The 18,416-nt window shown below is 39.9% G+C and overlaps 1 protein-coding gene across 5 annotated transcripts in view; it reads left to right on the top strand.

Moving 5' to 3' along the window:
* dock8 (dedicator of cytokinesis 8) overlaps positions 1–18,416 on the top strand; it is a 52,633-nt gene that overhangs the window by 22,654 nt on the left and 11,563 nt on the right. For 4 of the 5 annotated variants that reach the window (XM_042219490.1, XM_005918975.3, XM_005918973.3 and 1 more), the window contains 28 exons: positions 3,691–3,840; positions 4,269–4,349; positions 4,543–4,705; positions 4,809–4,942; positions 5,255–5,339; positions 5,835–5,997; positions 6,789–6,906; positions 7,634–7,704; positions 7,859–8,003; positions 8,213–8,314; positions 8,435–8,530; positions 8,778–9,012; positions 9,351–9,515; positions 9,648–9,826; positions 10,188–10,280; positions 11,056–11,151; positions 11,658–11,807; positions 12,114–12,227; positions 12,315–12,470; positions 12,812–12,951; positions 13,157–13,320; positions 14,158–14,309; positions 15,540–15,722; positions 15,894–16,020; positions 16,392–16,479; positions 16,644–16,740; positions 17,777–17,911; positions 18,222–18,374. In XM_042219490.1, coding sequence (XP_042075424.1) covers positions 3,691–3,840; positions 4,269–4,349; positions 4,543–4,705; positions 4,809–4,942; positions 5,255–5,339; positions 5,835–5,997; positions 6,789–6,906; positions 7,634–7,704; positions 7,859–8,003; positions 8,213–8,314; positions 8,435–8,530; positions 8,778–9,012; positions 9,351–9,515; positions 9,648–9,826; positions 10,188–10,280; positions 11,056–11,151; positions 11,658–11,807; positions 12,114–12,227; positions 12,315–12,470; positions 12,812–12,951; positions 13,157–13,320; positions 14,158–14,309; positions 15,540–15,722; positions 15,894–16,020; positions 16,392–16,479; positions 16,644–16,740; positions 17,777–17,911; positions 18,222–18,374 — 3,735 coding nt within the window. The remainder of the gene's footprint in view (positions 1–3,690; positions 3,841–4,268; positions 4,350–4,542; positions 4,706–4,808; positions 4,943–5,254; positions 5,340–5,834; positions 5,998–6,788; positions 6,907–7,633; positions 7,705–7,858; positions 8,004–8,212; positions 8,315–8,434; positions 8,531–8,777; positions 9,013–9,350; positions 9,516–9,647; positions 9,827–10,187; positions 10,281–11,055; positions 11,152–11,657; positions 11,808–12,113; positions 12,228–12,314; positions 12,471–12,811; positions 12,952–13,156; positions 13,321–14,157; positions 14,310–15,539; positions 15,723–15,893; positions 16,021–16,391; positions 16,480–16,643; positions 16,741–17,776; positions 17,912–18,221; positions 18,375–18,416) is intronic. The other variant, XM_005918974.3, reaches the window with a different exon arrangement.

An 18,416-nucleotide genomic window follows, 5' to 3' on the forward strand; every position in this document is an offset into this window, starting at 1 on the left:
GTGTGTGTGTGTGTGTGTGTGTGTGTGTGTGTGTGTGTGTGTGTGTGTGTGTGTGATAAGCAACAAAGAATAACAGTAAAAAACACTTTCCTCAGTCTTGGGACTCTCTGCTTGTTTGCATACTTGCTGTGTATTTTAGCATTTTCTCACACAGCTGGGAGAAATAATTATTTTATCCCTGACTGAATATGTAAGTTTGGTCACTTTAAAAGAAATTAATAGTCTCTCATTTTTATGATAGTTTCATTTTAGCGGAGAGAAACTGAATATCAACCAAAAATCCCCCCAAAAACCCCACATTGACAGAATTCTGCTCCCACAGTCAACCACTCCATTACATCTATTGCTTGTTATGTGTATAAAGCACACCTGTCCACAAAATGAGCTTCTTCCATTCCAACCTCTCCATCACGATTGGGCAAGACCAAAGAAATGTCAAAGGATGTCAAGGACAAGACTGTAGACCTTCACAAAGCTGGAATGGACTATGAGGCTGTCAACAAGAAGCTTGGTGAGAAGGTGACAACTCGTGGTGCGACAATTCGGAAAGGGAAGAAAGATAAATCTTTTCTCACAGGGTAATGATGAGAAAGATGGTGGATCTGCCAAAACTGCCAAAACACGCTCCTTGCGTGTTAATGGTCTGAAGGCACCATGAACACCACAGATAACAAACTACAGCGTAATCTATTGAAATCTTGTAGCACTTGCAAGGTCCCTCTGCTCATGAAGGCTCGTACATGTATAGGCCTTCTGAACTGTGCTAGAGTTCTTTGGCATCAGCTCAAACCGCTGTGTTTGGAGAAAACCAGGAAACTGTAAGAGGAGTGGTCCAGTATCACTCCTGAGTGCACACCTGGTGACCTACTTTAAGAAATATCTTACAGCTTACTGTAAAATAAGTCATGTTTTGCTTGGGCATCAAATACTTGTTTCACTCAATGCTCAATAGCTACTCATGCTATTCAATTAATAATTGATAATATAAGTTGATACGTATTATACTTTTATGTAATGTGGGGGTTTTTTTTCTGGGTTTTTGGTTGATATTCTGTCTCTTTCCATTAACAAAGAAACTACCATAAAATTAGAGACTGTTAATGTAACTGAGCACACTGCTGGGGACTGTTTGATATCACACGACAAACAACCACCATAACAATCCTGCTAATGTTTAATAAAACATTACTGGTCACATATCAATCCTCAACACTGATAGATAGTCACATGGTTTGGATACTTGCTGTGTATTTTATAATGGGTTACAAGCTGGACAAGACTGAATATCAAAAACCAGTAGTTACAAGTATTGTATACTTAATAAAAATCACAGTTTTAAAGGTAGCTTTTGCATGTTATTTGCATCTTGTTGATCTGGCGCAGTCTTGTAGTGGCTTTGGAAAGTCAGCTCTGCTGTGTAGTAAGGGATCACTGTAATCTATAAGGTTTTATGTCTCATCATCCTCAGAAATTTATAGCCTCGGGGGTCGTCATGTTTGGCCTTGTATCTACTAATACTGCACATTATTTTTGCAGTAAAGCATTTCTGAGCTGTGGCTGTTTGTTTGTTTTCTGGGGATTTACACAGCTGGATAATAGTAGGGGTTGGAAGGATTAAGTGCTCGTGGATCTCTCACATAAGACGAGGTTTTAGCCACCGGGTTTGCCCTCTCATCTGTGCTGCCCTGATTTACTCTGGCTTGCCTGGAGGACTAATGGCTCTAAGATACTCTGTTGGGTGAGATAGGACAATTTAATACATCACAATTTTCAAAACTGGGCCATATCTAACCTGGTCTTGGGTCAGAATCAGTGAAATATTTCTTGCAATGAAACATACTAATATGACATAAACAAGGGTTGTTTTTGGTTCTGTTGGAAGACTTTAAGAGCAGCGCTGAAGTGTGACAGTGTCATGCATTTTGTTAAAGGTGACTGATTTTTATTATGTGCTGAGCTGAAGTGTATCGTTGCAGAGGTTAGTATAATTTCCAGCTTATTACACTGACTAGATACTAGTTAATGAACTGTGTCTGTAAACATGAATTTGAACTGTAAACACAAAGTGCGTCTGTAAACGAAGGAGAAACTGTCAAGCTTGTTTTGTCAGTTGTTGTTAAGGCCTCTTTTTTTTTTTAATCTCTGAACTGTTCACTTTTACTTTATCTTGTTTGTTTTTCTCTTTCTTCTGCAGTGCTCAGTGCAAGTTGTTTTCTTTATGAGAGCCTTATCTTCTGTTTTCTTACTTGCTGTTCTTCGTTTTCCCGCATCCCTCGTTGCCTCACGGAGGTTTTGTTTGGTTTTGTTCACGTCATTTCCGTTGTTTCACATCTGTGCAGATGTTCGTATAAATCAAAGTCTCTCTGGTCAATAAGCCAAGGTGCAGACACGGGATTTGACCTAACAAGTGGCCTACTTATGATGCAATATTCATGAATGTAAGCAGAGGTTTATGAGTAGGCAAAAAACAAAACATTATGTTCTTTTAGCAAAAAGGAATATCCATTAGTTATTTTTTTCTTCGTTTGTTTTCCTGGTGTTACTTTGCAACACAAGGAAAGCCACATTTTACTCGACTGACTGGAGCCAAGTGGGAGGACGCAATAATGAAACCACAGTTGGCAAGACTTCAGAAAAGCAGAGGCCTTGAAAGAACAGTCTAATGGATTTATGGAGCTATATTGTCTAATATTTGTAAAGGAAGCGGCTGTCAGATGTCTGCCTGAACATTTGCCACTCAGATCTGTGTTTGAATGAAGCTGCAAAAGGAGTCATTGTAGCGTCCAGCTGCTGAATTGGCTACACAGGGTGTTTGCAAGTGCTCTCCATCAGAAAATGTTAATCATCTGTCCTGAAACAGTGTGTGCTAGTGTTTGTGTGTGTCAGTCAGTCACGGACATGGTGTTTGGGGGTTAAAAATATCATGTTGAAGAGGTTTTTACATTCCTTGTGTCTCATTACATCAAAATTTGAAGTTTTCAAATGAATGCTATTAGGATTTACTGAAAATGTTGACTCATTTAACACTCGTCCTTTTTCTTTATGAACAGAGGATATTTTAGTCAGCTGGCTTTGATTACCAAGATTATTATTTCTCTGATTCCAAGAAGTCATTTTTCAGTAACAGGGAGAGTGTGGCTCTTTTTCTTTTTCTTAAGTTAACTGGGTCGTTTCCGTCTCAGAATCTGTGCCGAGTTTTGTCCTTTTGGCATGTTACACAAGCATGGAAGTATGCCAGAAGTCATCATCATTGAAAATTTTCTTGTGCTTATCTTGAATAAAGTTGCTGCTTTGAGGATTTTAGTTATCAGCCAAGTTTGGCTTTCTAGAGGCTTCTTGGTGTGGTCAGTGTAGTGGAAGCCCTGTGGGATAAGCAGAATGAGGTAGAGTAGTTATTGGCTTTCCAGTGAATAGGATCACATGACAGATAACAGGCCGGCCCACATCTGTGTTCCTACACAGAGGTCATTATAGAGGTGAGAAGAGAAACAGCAAAGCGGGCTGAACAGATGAACATTTGGTTTACATCAAACTAATCACCTAGATTAATGTATTCTTTCAGTCTCTCATCAGAAACCTTCCAGTTTGTTATGCCCTGATTACCAAAACAAATGTAATCCTGGATTTAATTTTGGTAAGAAGACAATTTTCTGTTTTCCAAAGTAAAATGTTTCATCTGTTTCCCTGCAGATATCTGAGAATTTCTACTGTGACCTGAACTCTGAACAGTTTAAGAACTTCTTGAAAAATCACACTGACCACATTGATCCGTCCTCGACAGCCAAATCTGCCATCTTCTCTATCACCTACCCTTCCACAGATATATATCTGGTCATCAAGGTAATGAGAAAATCTATTGGTAGGCCTAAAAAAAAGCAAATATACTATGCAGCGGATGAATAGTATCTTAAAGGCATTAATAAAACACAGTGGAGGCTCTGTTATAGTTTAGCTGCATTTCAGCAAGTGATGTGGGGAATTTTGAACATGGAGATTTTGATCTATCATGTAGTACCATCTAAAAAGCATCTGATTAGCAGTGGCTTTATTTTTCAGTACAACACAGATACCAAACACACTACCAAAGCAGTAAAGGCATACCTGGATAGAAAAACACACAATGGGACACTATCAGTTATGAATTGGACTCTGCAGTGTCGTTAGAGTCATTGGAGTTTTGAAGAAGAGTCAGCAGTAATATAGAGTTTGTGCAGTTCATCGTAAACTGTTGCTGTGGCCTTGATATAATTAATGTTTCCGTGTTTCAGATTGAAAAGGTCCTTCAGCAGGGAGAGATCAGTGACTGTGTCGACCCCTACGTGACACTGAGGGAATGTGACTCTGGAAAGGTAATGAATGCAGAGCAAACAGTCAAATTATTTACAAAAAAATGCTCTCCGGTTTACCTTTTAGCCTCTTATTAATACTTGCTGGGTATGTAAAACGATTCTGGAGCTGATGTTTTTCAAAATGGCTAACTTTATTTATTTATTTATTTATTTATTTATGTATTTATTTATGTATTTATGTCTTTATGGTCAGAACAAGGACAAAATTGAGAAGCTGCGGAACCAGGCGGATAGTTTCTGCCAGAGGCTGGGTCGCTATCGCATGCCATTTGCCTGGGCAACTGTTAATATAATGGAAGTGATCAGCTCTGCTACATTGGAGCGTGACATCACAGACTCTGAGAACACAAAAGGAGGTGTGTGCTAGCGTCATCTTACCTTCTGATCACTTTGTATTTGACTGCATTTCCTAAGAGTCCTTGAAGCTTAGTATCACACTTGACATTTTTTTTCCCTCAGGAAAATCCAGCAGCATTGACCGGAGAGGACTCCCTAGGAGGAACTCTGAACGTTACAGTACCATCGATGAACCGTTTTGCAACGTTTCTGGCTTCAAGCCTGCCACCATCACTATCTCCACCATCATCAAACAGGTTTGTCTGCTGCCCAAGCAAAGAAATGGATAAATCTGTGAAAATGCTTGAAATGCAGTGAGATACCAGATAAAGATAAAGTTTCCCAGACAGACATGCTTGTGTTTACATCTTGGACTTTGATAAAAATCCTATGTGTTTCATCAGATTCTATTATTCAAACCTGTAGGGCTATTACTGTGAAAAATTACATGCATATTCCAATGTTTGTATATTTTTTATTGCTCTAATGGTTCATTTGGTCCTTGTCATCTGGGTTTTTCATTTAAAATAAATAAATAAATAAATAAATAAAATCACTGTGTTTTTTAGGAAGGAGATCGTCTAAGCGATGAGGATTTGCTCAAGTCCCTGACTGAGATGAAGAAACCACAGAAGAGAATCAAGACAATACCAGGTTATCACTCATTACATGAGTATATTTTTATTGTTAATGTTTTCTTTTTCTTTTTTGCTGCAGAGAAAATTGATAAAATTTGTCGGTGGAAAGATGGATAGAGAGAGACCTGGACCTCTGCAATAGTTTTAAATCACATAGGTCACCTGTTTAACTCAGTTAAACCAGCACCTGTAGCCTGATACTTTCATCCATATAGAGCGTTTGGGTACAGGAAATTGCAAAAACACAGCACAGTGATGTCACACTTTACAAATAATTTTTTAAAAGAGCTAAAATGTGTGTTCATAGCATGCTTTAAATTTCAAGTCGGTATATTTTGTTACTAAGCTTTGCGGTTGCTTCCTGAAGAGGACACCGAAACCAGTGGTACTTCTCATCCAGCTCTTGACAAAAAAGCAGTGTGCCAGTTTATATATTATTAAATGATATCATAGGCTTTATTCTGGATATTGCATATGCAGGTTACTGACCTTTGACCTTTGCATCTTCTAGGTACCATAAAATTGGACATGTCTCCAGTCAACGATACACCAACATCATGTTTGTCAACTGAGCTTATCCCTCTTAAACCTGTGGCTGAGAAAAGCACTCGTCTCATTAAGGAGGTGCTGGAGTTCCCCTCCAGTGAGGTTTATGTTCCTCACAACATCTACAGGTGGGCTGGAGTATGCACTATGTTGGCAAATAAACTCATGCTCCTTAAACATTTAAATGTGAGATTATGGGATTTTTTATTCTTTGCGTTTCTGTGTCCTGAATGTTTTTTGTGACTTTAGCTTTCTTAGAGAAAAGGAAACTACTTATGCAAGCCTTGCACCTTCAAGGGATGAAAAGCAAACAAGCCCAACAACAAGTTATTCTTGCTAAGAATATAAACGGGTTTCTTTGTTAAAACAGGCAGCACATTTCGAACAAAGGGCCAGAGGCAACATGAACTCTCGCTCAACAAGATCACTCAAGAGCTGACATTAGAAATTGTTCTCCTTTTTAGTGTAGTTTATATTTTTAGGCATTTCCATCCAGGCCACCTGCTAAATTACCATCAGTCAGTTAACAGTACAGAGTCAAGAATGGGGATTTAATTCTTCTCAGTACTCCAATCTAAAAAAAAAAAACCATGCATGAACAAGTCTCGGTAATTGCATGCTGGTGTTCTCTAAACAAGTGTTCAGTGGAATCTTTGGTGTTTTCCTGTATTTCAGGTTTCACAACAGATTACAATGTTGAATTAAACCCACAAAAGAACACAGATAATTACTGGTTGGCTTTACATTTCTCTGACATCACTGTCCATCAGCCCTGCAGCTGTTGTACAGACAGTGCCATCTAGTGAGAAATAATCAAACTGCTTTGGTTTACATAAAGTGTAGCATAATTTATTTATTTGACTGTTTTTTCTAAGCCAACAGTGTTCCTGACACAGTTTCTCTCCCTTTGCATGTGCAGGAATCTGCTCTATGTCTACCCCCAGAGGCTCAACTTTGTCAACAGGTTGACATCGGCAAGAAATATTACCATCAAAATCCAGTTTATGAGTGGAGAGGATCCTGGCTCGGCTATGTGTGTGCGTGCTGTTGTTCATTACCTGTCACTCATTTTTACACTAAAACTGATTTAACTTAACTTTTACTGATATTTGGTGATTTTAAAAATCAAATAAAATATGAAAGTGCAGTTTAATAATTGTTTTATTCTCACAAATTATTTCCCAGCTGCTTGTCAACAGGGAAGTTGCAAAATGCCCTCTGGTGGATAAACTATGCAACCTCAATAGTCATAAGACAGACTTTATTTAATCCCACACTGGGGAAATTCACTTGTTCCAGCAGCACAAGGGACAGGAAGAAAGGTTGAATTAGAGATTTATTAGTTTTTTAAAGTAGAAAAAAATAGATAAATAAATATTGTACAAGAAAAAAGCTAAAACTCTGCACAGATGGTTACAATATACAGTTAAATATGCCAAGATTTTTATTTTTATTTGTACATAATGTGCAGCAGGAGTAACAATAATATATACATGTGTTTTTAAACAGTATTTATCCTGTGTGGGGTATTGTACAGTCTGACTGCTGTCAGCCTGTATAAATGCCGATATTGCCATTTCAGCAGATGGCGAATATCGGCTGATATATTGGTCACTGTCTATTTACTGACCCAAGCTCTGACAGTTTGGGTCAGTAGTTCAGATGAACATTCAAGTCAAGCACAGTCTACACATAGGATTCAAATTTATCATGTTAAATTAAAAATACCTTTTTATTCTTTTCTTCTTCTGTCTCTATATTCAGGTCATTTTTGGGAAATCGAGTGGCCCTGAATTTTTAAGTGAAGTCTATACCCCTGTTACCTACCATAACAAGTAAGGACACATTGTGTTTTGTTACACTGGACTGTGTTAGCGTCTTTTTATCTATTTTGAACAATCCGAGTACCTTGACTTCATTTATCTTTTTGTTTTTCTCGTTTCCTTCCCGTTGCCTCCTCTTGTTACTCCGTATTTCCCCATCTGTAAGGTCTCCAGACTTCTATGAGGAAGTGAAGATTGCTCTTCCAGCACGTCTGACGGAGAGGCATCACTTGCTGTTCACGTTCTTCCACATCAGCTGTCAGCAGAAACAGAACCAGAGCGGCAGCTGTGAGACGCTCATTGGATACTCTGTAAGCTTTTACACATCACAAATCTTAAGAACAAAGAAAAAGACTGTTTAGTGTTTCAGCTGGCAAATCGCTGTCATCATTGTCAAAGGAAAGTGTTGCCAGACATTTTACTATTAATATGTTGTGACATTTGTGTGTCTGACTGCTGCGTTTTTAAATCGTTGAAGCTCGGCTGACATGCTGAATTTGTCTTTTTTCCTCTGATGCAGTGGCTGCCCATATTGAATATTGATCGACTGCAGACTGGTCAGTACTGTCTGCCCATCATCTTGGAGCGTCTCCCTGTCAACTACTCTCTACACACACCTGAGGTATAAACATCCTCCTGTTAAAAGATTAAAACTATTTTTTATTATTATTTATTATTATTATGTAAGTAGAGTAGCAAACACAGGCACAAAAGTCATATTTATATTTCCTGTGTCTTGTAGAAACTTCCTCTTCAGGTCCCTCCAGTGAAGTGGATGGAGGGTCACAAGGGACTTTTCAACCTTGAAATCCAGGCCGTGTCATCCGTGCACACACAGGTGAGTGAAGGCTGGATGCCTCCAGACCAACACAGCAACACAGTGAATGTCTTTTTGGCTCACCCTGTCTGTCTGTATACATCAGTACACACATGCATACCACAAGTGTCCATGTTGTTGTTGCATTCGCCCTGAAGCATGTCCCGACTCTGTCGCAGTACATTTGTTTCCTTCTCCGTCTCCTCTCCTCTGTTGCTTTTGCTCTCCCTGCTTCTCGTTCTAACAAACCCTGCCTTCTCCCTACCAGGACAACCACCTGGAGCGTTTCTTCACCCTCTGCCATGCACTGGAAGGTGGAGTAACATTCCCTGTGCGGATCAGGGAGGAGAAGATTCCAGAGAACAAGCTGGAGCATGAGCTGAAGCTCAGCATCATAGCCCTGTCCTCGTCCAGTCTAGAGGCTCTGGTCCTCTCCCTCCACCGAGTGCTAGATAAACTCTTCACTCTCATCATGCAGCCCATGGTCATTGCTGGCCAGACCGGTGAGTGGACTCTGTATTGTATCATGTATATAATGGATGTATAGCAGTGATTGTGGTGCTACATTTAAAAATGTCTTTCCAGTTGATTTTTTTCCCCCAACATATTCTCAATTTAGTTATTGAGCTACCATGAAAAAACTGTGAAAGATATATCCCCAGAAAACAGATTACCACTTTATATTTGTACTTTTATTTAACCAACACTGCAAAAGAAAAAAAAAATCCCATAAATCATCAGATTTGAAGCTAAATTAGGTAAATAATCAGATTTATTTTTCATTCACTGTACTCATTTAATTACTTGGTTTTTTTTTTTAATCCATGCTTCCTTTCTGCAGCCAATCTGGCACAGATAGCCTTTGAGTCAGTGGTGTCCATCATCAACAGCCTTCATAACAGCCAGGAACTGATCAGGGACCAGCTGGGTAGGAACAGCCTCTTGGCAACCTACCTGTACTGGGTGTTTCGCCTGCCCGATCCCCCTCGAGACATGCAGAATCCAGGTGCTTCATCATTTAAAAGGATGCATTTCTTTTGTTTTGTCGTTCCTGTGAACATATTTGCTCTGAGTGTTTCAAGTATTAAGAATTTTCTTTGTTTCTTTTTTCCTTTTGTATCTATGAACATGTGATCAGGTACAGGTGGCGCAGTACCTTCAGCAGAGAGCCGATACAGCACTATGGGTCGGGCCACGGCTGCCACCGTTGGCAGCATGCTTCTCCAGTCCAGGATCAGAAGCAGCAGCAACCCTGATATCCCAGGACCGCATAACTCCGCTGAAGATGACGAGGTCAAAAATATTCTCTCTGCCAAGGTACTGACCAGCTTCATCAGCTGAGATTTCTCATGTCTTAACCTGGATCTGGTGCAAAATACAGAAAAGTTAGTTTAGCTTGTGTCCACTTTTTTTATTTTAACATACTCTTTAAGGTTTTACTAAGTCCATGTTGCACTAGGCTAATGTACTGTATGAATTTGCCTAATTGAGCACACACACACACAAAGTACGGGTACAGTATGTAAATATGCCAGCATGCATCTTCATACACACAAAATAGCCATTTGCTCTTCATCCCCACAGTACATTAGCTATTGTAATAGGCCACTAGACACCCACTCTAATGAATGCATCCATCACATCCAATGTGATGGAACTTGTGTGTTACTGTCTCCAGGGCCACAACAACCCAGGCAGCCGCATGTCCACCTACGTAGACGTAAACAACCATCAGAACCCATCAGGAAACACCAGGCCATCCAACAGAAAGGTTCAAAGTTCTTACTTTCTTTCACTTTTTTTGGACCCGTTTTATTATGTAGCAATGCAATTACATTTTTATAAAAGAATTAGAGACGGAAAATAATGATACAGAAAACGGCAAGGAATGAGTATGAACTGGGTAACATATTTCCTTTTAATGATTTGTATCAACATTGACTTTATCTAAACTGATGGATATCTGTTGTTTTCATCAAAGGTGAAATCTTATTGTGTACAGAAGAATTTATCAGTGCAGGCTTGTTTCACTGCTATTCATTGTTAGAGCCTTACTTAAAGTCTCCAATCAAGACAGTTACAGTACACAAGGGCAAGGCAACACATAATGTCTTTTTAAAAACATTGTATGTAGCTGTAAATAAAGGCTAAAACATATATGGGTTTTAATGTCTAACTGAATTGCTTTCAATTAAGAATAAATGAAAAGCCTTGTTATTTTAGTTTTTGAAGTAGAAATTCTGGTTAGTCATCTCTATTATACGTTAGAGACACTGCAGTGACTGAAAAATTATTCTGTAGCAGTACATGGAACGATACCATAAAAGCTGTGTTTGCTTTTTGTGTTCTATTTCAACATTACTTCTATCTCAAACATCCTGTAACACAGCTAAACAAATACTTTCATCCTCCAGTTCACCCTTATGACCACAAGGTGGCAGTGTGACACTAGTGACACTGATATTGGAGCTGTTTATGCTCTCTACCTGCTATCAGGGTAAGACGGGTTCTCGTGAATTAAAGCATTTGTATTTTTTCTCTTGCAGCAATTTCATGAGGAGCTGGCACTGCAAATGGTTGTCAGCACCGGGGTCTGCAGAGAAAATGCCTACAAATACGCTTGGTTCTTCTTTGAGCTGCTGGTCAGTGTTTATTTTTATGCCTCTCTGCAAGAGGGAAGGCATCCACAGATGTTAATGATAAATAGACTGAGTTATAAAAATGAGTCATATCAAGCAAATGTGACCTCATGGCCAAACACCTTCAAAGATAAATGATAGTGGTAGTATTGTATGAATATTAAGAGGGTGTTCGAAAGCGCCCGAGGCAATAAATTACAAAAAACACTTGACAATTTATTTTCTGTTTTGCAATTCAGCTGTGTCATCACTGACATTCATGCTCATTCACTCAATTCGTCTTGCTTATTTATGCTTCTGCCCTCAACCTCATTGCCTACTTTAATTAAATTAGGGATTTTTGCGTGGCTTGATAGGCTTGTTGATTTGAAAATAGAAGCTGATGATAAAATAATCAAACACTGCCCTCTTTAACTATCAGGCCACCTTTTTAACAAAAAGAAAAATCAAAGATTGCGTTTTTCACCTTTTCTTAACAATTATCAATGGGTGTGTTATGGTTTAAACAGGTGAAAAGCATGGCTCAGCATGTGTCCCAGCTGGACAAGTACAATATTCCTCGCAGAAGTCGCTTCTCTGACCGATTTAAAGATGACATCACCACAATTGTCTCTGTGGTTACAGCTGAGATTGGGACCATCCTGGTCAAACAACAAAAGGTAAGAAACATTAGTAATGATGACGACGAAAATAAATCGTGCGCTTCTGAGCCTAATCAATTTGACTTCGATCTGCAAACTCTGCAGCCGAGCGCATTCGTGTACCTTCTGTCCTCCTGGGTTGTGTTGAGAGAGGCAATTTCAACCTGACTGTACATGTTGTCGATGTCCTCCAAACAACAGGAAGTTGGGAGTGCTAATTATATTTGCCTCTGTGGAATCGAGAGCACAGCTTACACAGCTAGATACTCAGTAAGATCCATCTGGTGCAGCTTCCTGATTGCTGTTTGTTGACTGTTGTTTTAGGAGGTAGAGCAAGCAGAGAAAGTCAACATCAGCCTGGCTTTTTTCCTTTATGACCTGATGTCGCTCATGGACAGAGGATTTGTATTCCACCTAGTGAAAAACTATTGCAATCAGGTAAAATAACAGATTAATGTTAATAATTATATCCCTCCAGATGCTGATTCTGGAAAAATAAACTTTCATGCTCCCTTTCACTTTTAGATGTCGGCTAAGAGTGTTTCAATGCCGACGCTGATCAGCATGCGTCTAGAGTTCCTGCGAATCCTGTGCAGTCATGAGCACTATCTCAACCTGAGCCTCTTCTTCAGCAGCCCTGCCTCCGCACCCGCCTCACCGTGTCCATCCATCTCCTCACAGGTTCGCCCACTCGCCAGTGCAAATTTTACATGAATTATTTGGACACTCGGGTTACCGCTTTACCAAGTTGAATTTATTTATACAGGAATATTAATGTGGCTGCAAAAATGTTAAGGAAAGTAAGGATTGGCCATCTAGGAGAAGATAACTGGGAAAAATACAAACACAGAACGGGAGTTTTGGGAGTAATTTAACTGACTAGATGAGATAAGATTAAGTTTTGTTTTGTTTGTTAGTTTTCTTTTAGTGAAAAATTCTGTTGAAAAAGTGCTTTATTTTCCATTAAGAAACATTTTTACGCTAATCTTGTTGCCACTCCTTCATTTTATCTATGTTTTCAGAGTTCTGGCTCATGCAGTTTCCAGGAGCAGCAGAGGATCTTGGCTCTGTTTGAACTTTCTCCTGAATTCAAGCAGCAACACTACCTCACGGGTCTGTTACTGACAGAGCTCAGTGCAGCGCTAGACATGGAGTCAGAGGGGTATGGAAGTACAGCTACTTGCACGTTACTCAAAACTGCCTGCTTTCTTACTTGACTAATTACATTCTTACTAAAAAGCTCCTGTCTTATTTGTTTTGTAAAATATATCAATTAAATCAATATCGACCTCTGTAAACATGTGAAAGCTGTGTACTAATCATTGGCGATATTATTCAAATGAAACAGTATGCATGCGTGTTCACAGGGGAAAGGTCCAGAGAAGGTCCATCAATGCAATCTACAGCCTGCTGTGTGCTCATGATCTTGACCATCGCTGTATCAAACCTGAAGTCAGGGCCAAGGTGGCTGCTCTCTACCTCCCCCTGGTAGGGATTATTATAGAATCCACCAACTACCTGGATTTCACTGGTACGTGTGCACACACACACACACACACACACACACACACACACACACACACACACAGGTTTGCTCCAGACTACAAGCTCATTGAAAAGGTTCTCCATGATACTTTATTACGATAAGAAAACTGAGCTCTCTTTCTGCTGATTTGAGACTCTGTTCAATGTTAATTATCAGAAACAAATGAAGGGCCTTTGGCTCATAATTAAAAAATCATTCATATTTATATTTATTTGTCCTTTTTGTAAATTCCATTCATGCCTTGTGGTGACAAATATAACTACAACAGTAAAGACATCACAATTAGAGACATTAAGTCTAGTCAAGTCACCTTTATTTATATAGCACATTTAAAAGACATCAAGTGTTGGCCATTAAAGACATTGCCAGTAACGTCACCAAAAATCAAATACAAACACAAGTGACACCCATTTCACACCATTTAACATCACTTAGATTTGTTTAACAGATCTTTGTACCGCTGCCCTGATGGTAGTGATGAAGAGGATATGATAGGTCACCTTTCCCACCAATACTCCCAAAATTGCATCATACTATCTTGTTGCTGTGTTTCTGAAAGCTACATGAAAATAAATATGTGCGCTTTTATTGATTTTAATTTATGACAATAACTCATATGAAACGTATTTACTAAATCTACGTTTATAACCATCCAACACCTTCTCAACTCTGTATAGTTGTAACAAGTAACTTTTCTGTTTTATGTATTTTATCTCTAATTGAGATACAATTGTGTTACTTTTAATGGTGTAAGGTAATCCTGTGTGCTGCAGTCCTTCTCTTCACCAGTTTAATATAATTGCCCCTTGTTTGTCTCCGTAGTTTCTGACTCGCGCAGCGGGAAAAACAAGTCAGGCGGACCTGATGATGACCTTGAAAATGTCCCACCTATCAATCAGTCTGTTGCCATGGCAATTGCTGGGAACCCCTTCAACACACTGGGACGGAACGCTCTTCTTTCCATGGCATCTATGGTAATGGCCATGTGTATTTAATTTCCTAATAAAAGGACGGTAACAGATTATAGCCTGCTGCCTGTTGTTTTTAAAAGTTCAGACGTGCTTGTGTGTGCGCATGTGAGCGACTGTATCTGTGAATATTCCCATTCCTAACAGGTGAGCTGCACAGAAGCAGATTGATTAGCTGTCAGAGCCACACACATACTTCATTCATCCTGAAAAATCACGCACACGCATACACACACGTCTCCGGGAGATGGTTTATGGGCAGGCATTGCCATCATAAGTGAACAGGGCCATCCTCCCTGACAAACACATCCATCAAGTACAGCTACAGCAACAACACAGGCGCCAAAACCGAACGCTGCCATTCTTTTTATCTTCCTTCTGTTTCTTTCCAAAAGATGAATCAGTTCCTTGTATGTTGCTGCAAGAAGTGCTGTTGTGGAAAATATGATTTTGACAAGAGTGAGCCATTGTTCTGGTATCCACCACAAAACTAAACACCTCCCCCAGAGCACTTGGTCCTCATTTTTGGGCAGTCCACCTTCTAACAATGTTTCCAGTGAATCTTACTCATAGAGAGAACAATATTTTCCTATGATAAACAAGAGATGCTTTTAGATTAAACTGTAATATTTGATGTAGGTTCTGGTAAGCTGCGGGCAGTCCTGCTCTTAAAAAACCCAAAAAAACACCCCAAAAGACAGAGACCTGGAAACAAGGTTCTAGGTGGGACACCTAGAGCACTAGGAGGTTAATGGCTACATTTATCAAAGCTGCTGCAAAATGAAGCAGCGGTAGCCGTCTATACTAGCGATTCATCATCTCACGAGTGAAGGTAAATGAATCTGCAATAGATTTAACACCTGTTAAGATGGAGGAGAGAACCATATTTCATTGAAGCTAGTGAGAAACCATATTTGTGGTTTAGAGAAGCTTGTCAGTGATGTACTGTTAGTTTATTGTATGCACTTGTTAGAGTACACTGTATAACTCAATAGGTTGAGCACTGGCAGTTGTGTCACATGAATTTAATATGAATTGGATCTATGACGTTATTGCAAGCAGAGTGTAGTTTTAGAACAGCTTCTTAGATTTTGTTTTGCGTGTGACAGTTTAATTTATTTCTAGGACACAGTTTCTAAATGTGTAATCTGCAGCAGATGCACACATTTCCATTCAGTGAGAGCTGCACTCCATTGGATCCAACACATATCTGTCTCTGTCCTCTCTTCTTCCCAGCAAGGTAAATCCATAGCCACCCTGGCTGCAGACACCAGTCGCCACCTTTTGGTGTGCTTCCTGTGGGTGATGAAGAATGCCGATGGGAACCTGATTCAGCGCTGGACTATAGATATGCCTCCCTCACAGCTCAACAAGCTGCTGGAGCTCCTCACCATCTGTATCTCCTGCTTTGAGTATAGGGTCTGTCTTTGCTTATTTTCTAATAATTTAATTTGATGCACTACTTTGGATGTTTGTGTATTTGCATACCTTCCCTGCACGTGTTTTTTCTCACACTCCTAAGTGCATGTTACCAATGTATCCTTGTGTATTTTCTTCCTGGTTACTACGTGCTTATTTTGTGTTTTGTAGGGAAAGCAGAGCAGTGACAAAGTGAGCACCCAGGCCTTACAGAAATCTCAGCAGGCCAAACATCAGCTGGAGGAGGCCCTGCTGAGAGGAATGGGAGCCCGTGGGGAAATGATGAAACGAGTTGGAGGTGATGTGTTTCTTGGCACTTTAAGGAATAAAGCCTGGAATTGGTTTTCTGACATTTAAATGTAGAATGTTTCAAAGATTTACACACAAACTTCCTCTTAAAATAGTCAACACTCAGACTTTGGAAATCTTATGATAATTTTTATAGTTGTGCGGTCGAGGATTGCTGAATATATAAAAAGCCTTTTGTTTATTTTGTAATCCACACTTTCAGGCACTAATCATATAATTTTCTTCTTACACTGCAGTAAATCTTTTCACATGACAGGCTGTTCATACTTCTACCACATGGATGCAGTTTTAGTTTATAGTCTGCACAATAAGTGTACTTTTTTTTCTTCTTCTCATGCTCTGTTTTTATATACCACACAGGAACAGATAGGACCATGGGTCAGAGAGAGGTCCTCCGCTGGAGAAAGGATCTCACTCAGTGGCGACAGACCAATGACAGACAGGATAAGTATGTTGTAATCTTTGTGTCTCCTTCTCAGTTTTTTCCCTTTAATTATTACCTCTTGATGCACCTGGATGTCTTCTTCTATGCCTTTCCCTTTCTCTCCTTTTTCTTTTCCTTCTTTCTTTTATATTTTTAATATTTGCCTCTCTTTCCTCATTTTCCATCAGGACTAAAGCTGAGTTGGACCAGGAAGCTCTGATCAGTGGGAACTTGGCCACTGAGTCAAACCTCATAGTGCTCGACCTGCTGGAGACAATTGTCCAGGTCAGAACTGTCTTAAATACCCTGAGTAACGTTAATGTGCATTTAATAAATACATTTGCAATCATTTTAGACTTACTATGCTACGTTGTCATTATATATTATTGCCAGCCACTTCACTAGTTACACCTTGCTAGTATTAGAACTGCCTGAACTCCTCGTGGTATAGATTCAACGACATGTTGGATACATTCCACAGATATTTTGACGTGATGGCATTACTCAGATTTCTCAGCTGCGTTCTGCAACATCCCAAAGGTGTTCTGTTGGCTTGAGTTCTGGTGACTGCAGAGGCCATTTCAGTGAACTTGCTCTCTTGTTCGAGAAACCAGCTAGAGATTATCTTAAATTTGTGACACGGCACATTATCCTGCTGGAAGCAGCCATCGGAAAATGGTCATAAAGGGATGGACATGATGAGCAGCAACAACTCAGGTTGACTGTGGCACGTAAACAATGCTCAGATGGTACTGAAGGGCATAAAGTGTGCCAAGAAAATATCCCCACACCATTACACCACCAGCAGCAGGGCGGATGCTTGCTTTCCGTGCTTTCATGCCAAACTTGGGCCCTTACGAAAAATTGCTGTAGAGTAAAACAAGACTCATCAAACCAGTCAACATTTTCCAATTTTTTCCAATTCTTGTTGCTGTCGCCTCAGTTTCCTGTTCTCAGTTGACAGGAGTGGCACTGGGTGCCCATCTGCTTCAGAGTTCAATGTTGTTCATTTGGAGATGCTCTTCTGCATAGCTTGGTTGTAACAAGTGGTTATTTGAGTTACTTTTGCCTTCATATGACAAAGCAGTCTCACCATTCTCCTCTAGTAGAAGGTTAGTTAGTAGACAAGGGTACACGAGGGTATCCACTCTATGCAGCTTTAATGGTCTATCATAAACTTTTTACTCATCTGCTTGTTGTGTACTCTCTAGCTAAGAAGTTAAACTGGGACTTTTGTATTCATGTGATTTATTTATTTATTTATTTTTTCCCCAGTGTTTCCCTAGCGTATCATCTATTTTTCTCTCTGTCTCACATTCAGGCGGTGCCATTGGCTGATTGTAAGGACAACGTAGTTGGCGGGGTGCTGAAGGTGTTACTCCACTCTCTCACCTGCAGCCAGAGTACCACTTTCCTCTCTCACACCTTCAGCACGCTCAGAGCACTTGTCGTCAAGGTAGTTTCATGATGACAAGTGTGTGTGTGTGTGTGTGTGTGTGTGTGTGTGTGTGTGTGTGTGTGTGTGTGTGTGTGCATGTGTGTTTAGTTTCACTTTTTGAAAATTCAGGAGGTGGTGTGTGTGGGTTGGTCTGTTTAGATGAACACTATCTGTGTCTAAATTAAATGTTCTTATTTGTTTGTGTGGGTGGCCAACTGCTGATACAAGCCAGAATTATTTATGTATATATCTGTGTGTGTGTGTGGCTGTGTATATCATTGTGTGTGTGTGTGTGTGTGTGTGTGTGTGTGCGTATGTGTGCGTGTAGTTTGGAGATCTGTTGTTTGAAGAGGAGGCGGAGCAGTGTGCAGACCTGTGCCAGAAGGTGCTTCAGTACTGCAGCAGCCCTGTGGATGAGAACAGAAGCCAGGCCTGTGCCACCCTCTATCTCATCATGAGATACAGCTACAGTAATGCCAGTGTAAGCGCACACATCACAGCAACATGTAATCACACAATATCC

The sequence above is a fragment of the Haplochromis burtoni genome, unplaced genomic scaffold, assembly GCF_018398535.1.
Source record: "Haplochromis burtoni strain Fernald_Lab_line unplaced genomic scaffold, NCSU_Asbu1 Contig_34, whole genome shotgun sequence".
Lineage (NCBI taxonomy): Eukaryota > Metazoa > Chordata > Actinopteri > Cichliformes > Cichlidae > Haplochromis > Haplochromis burtoni.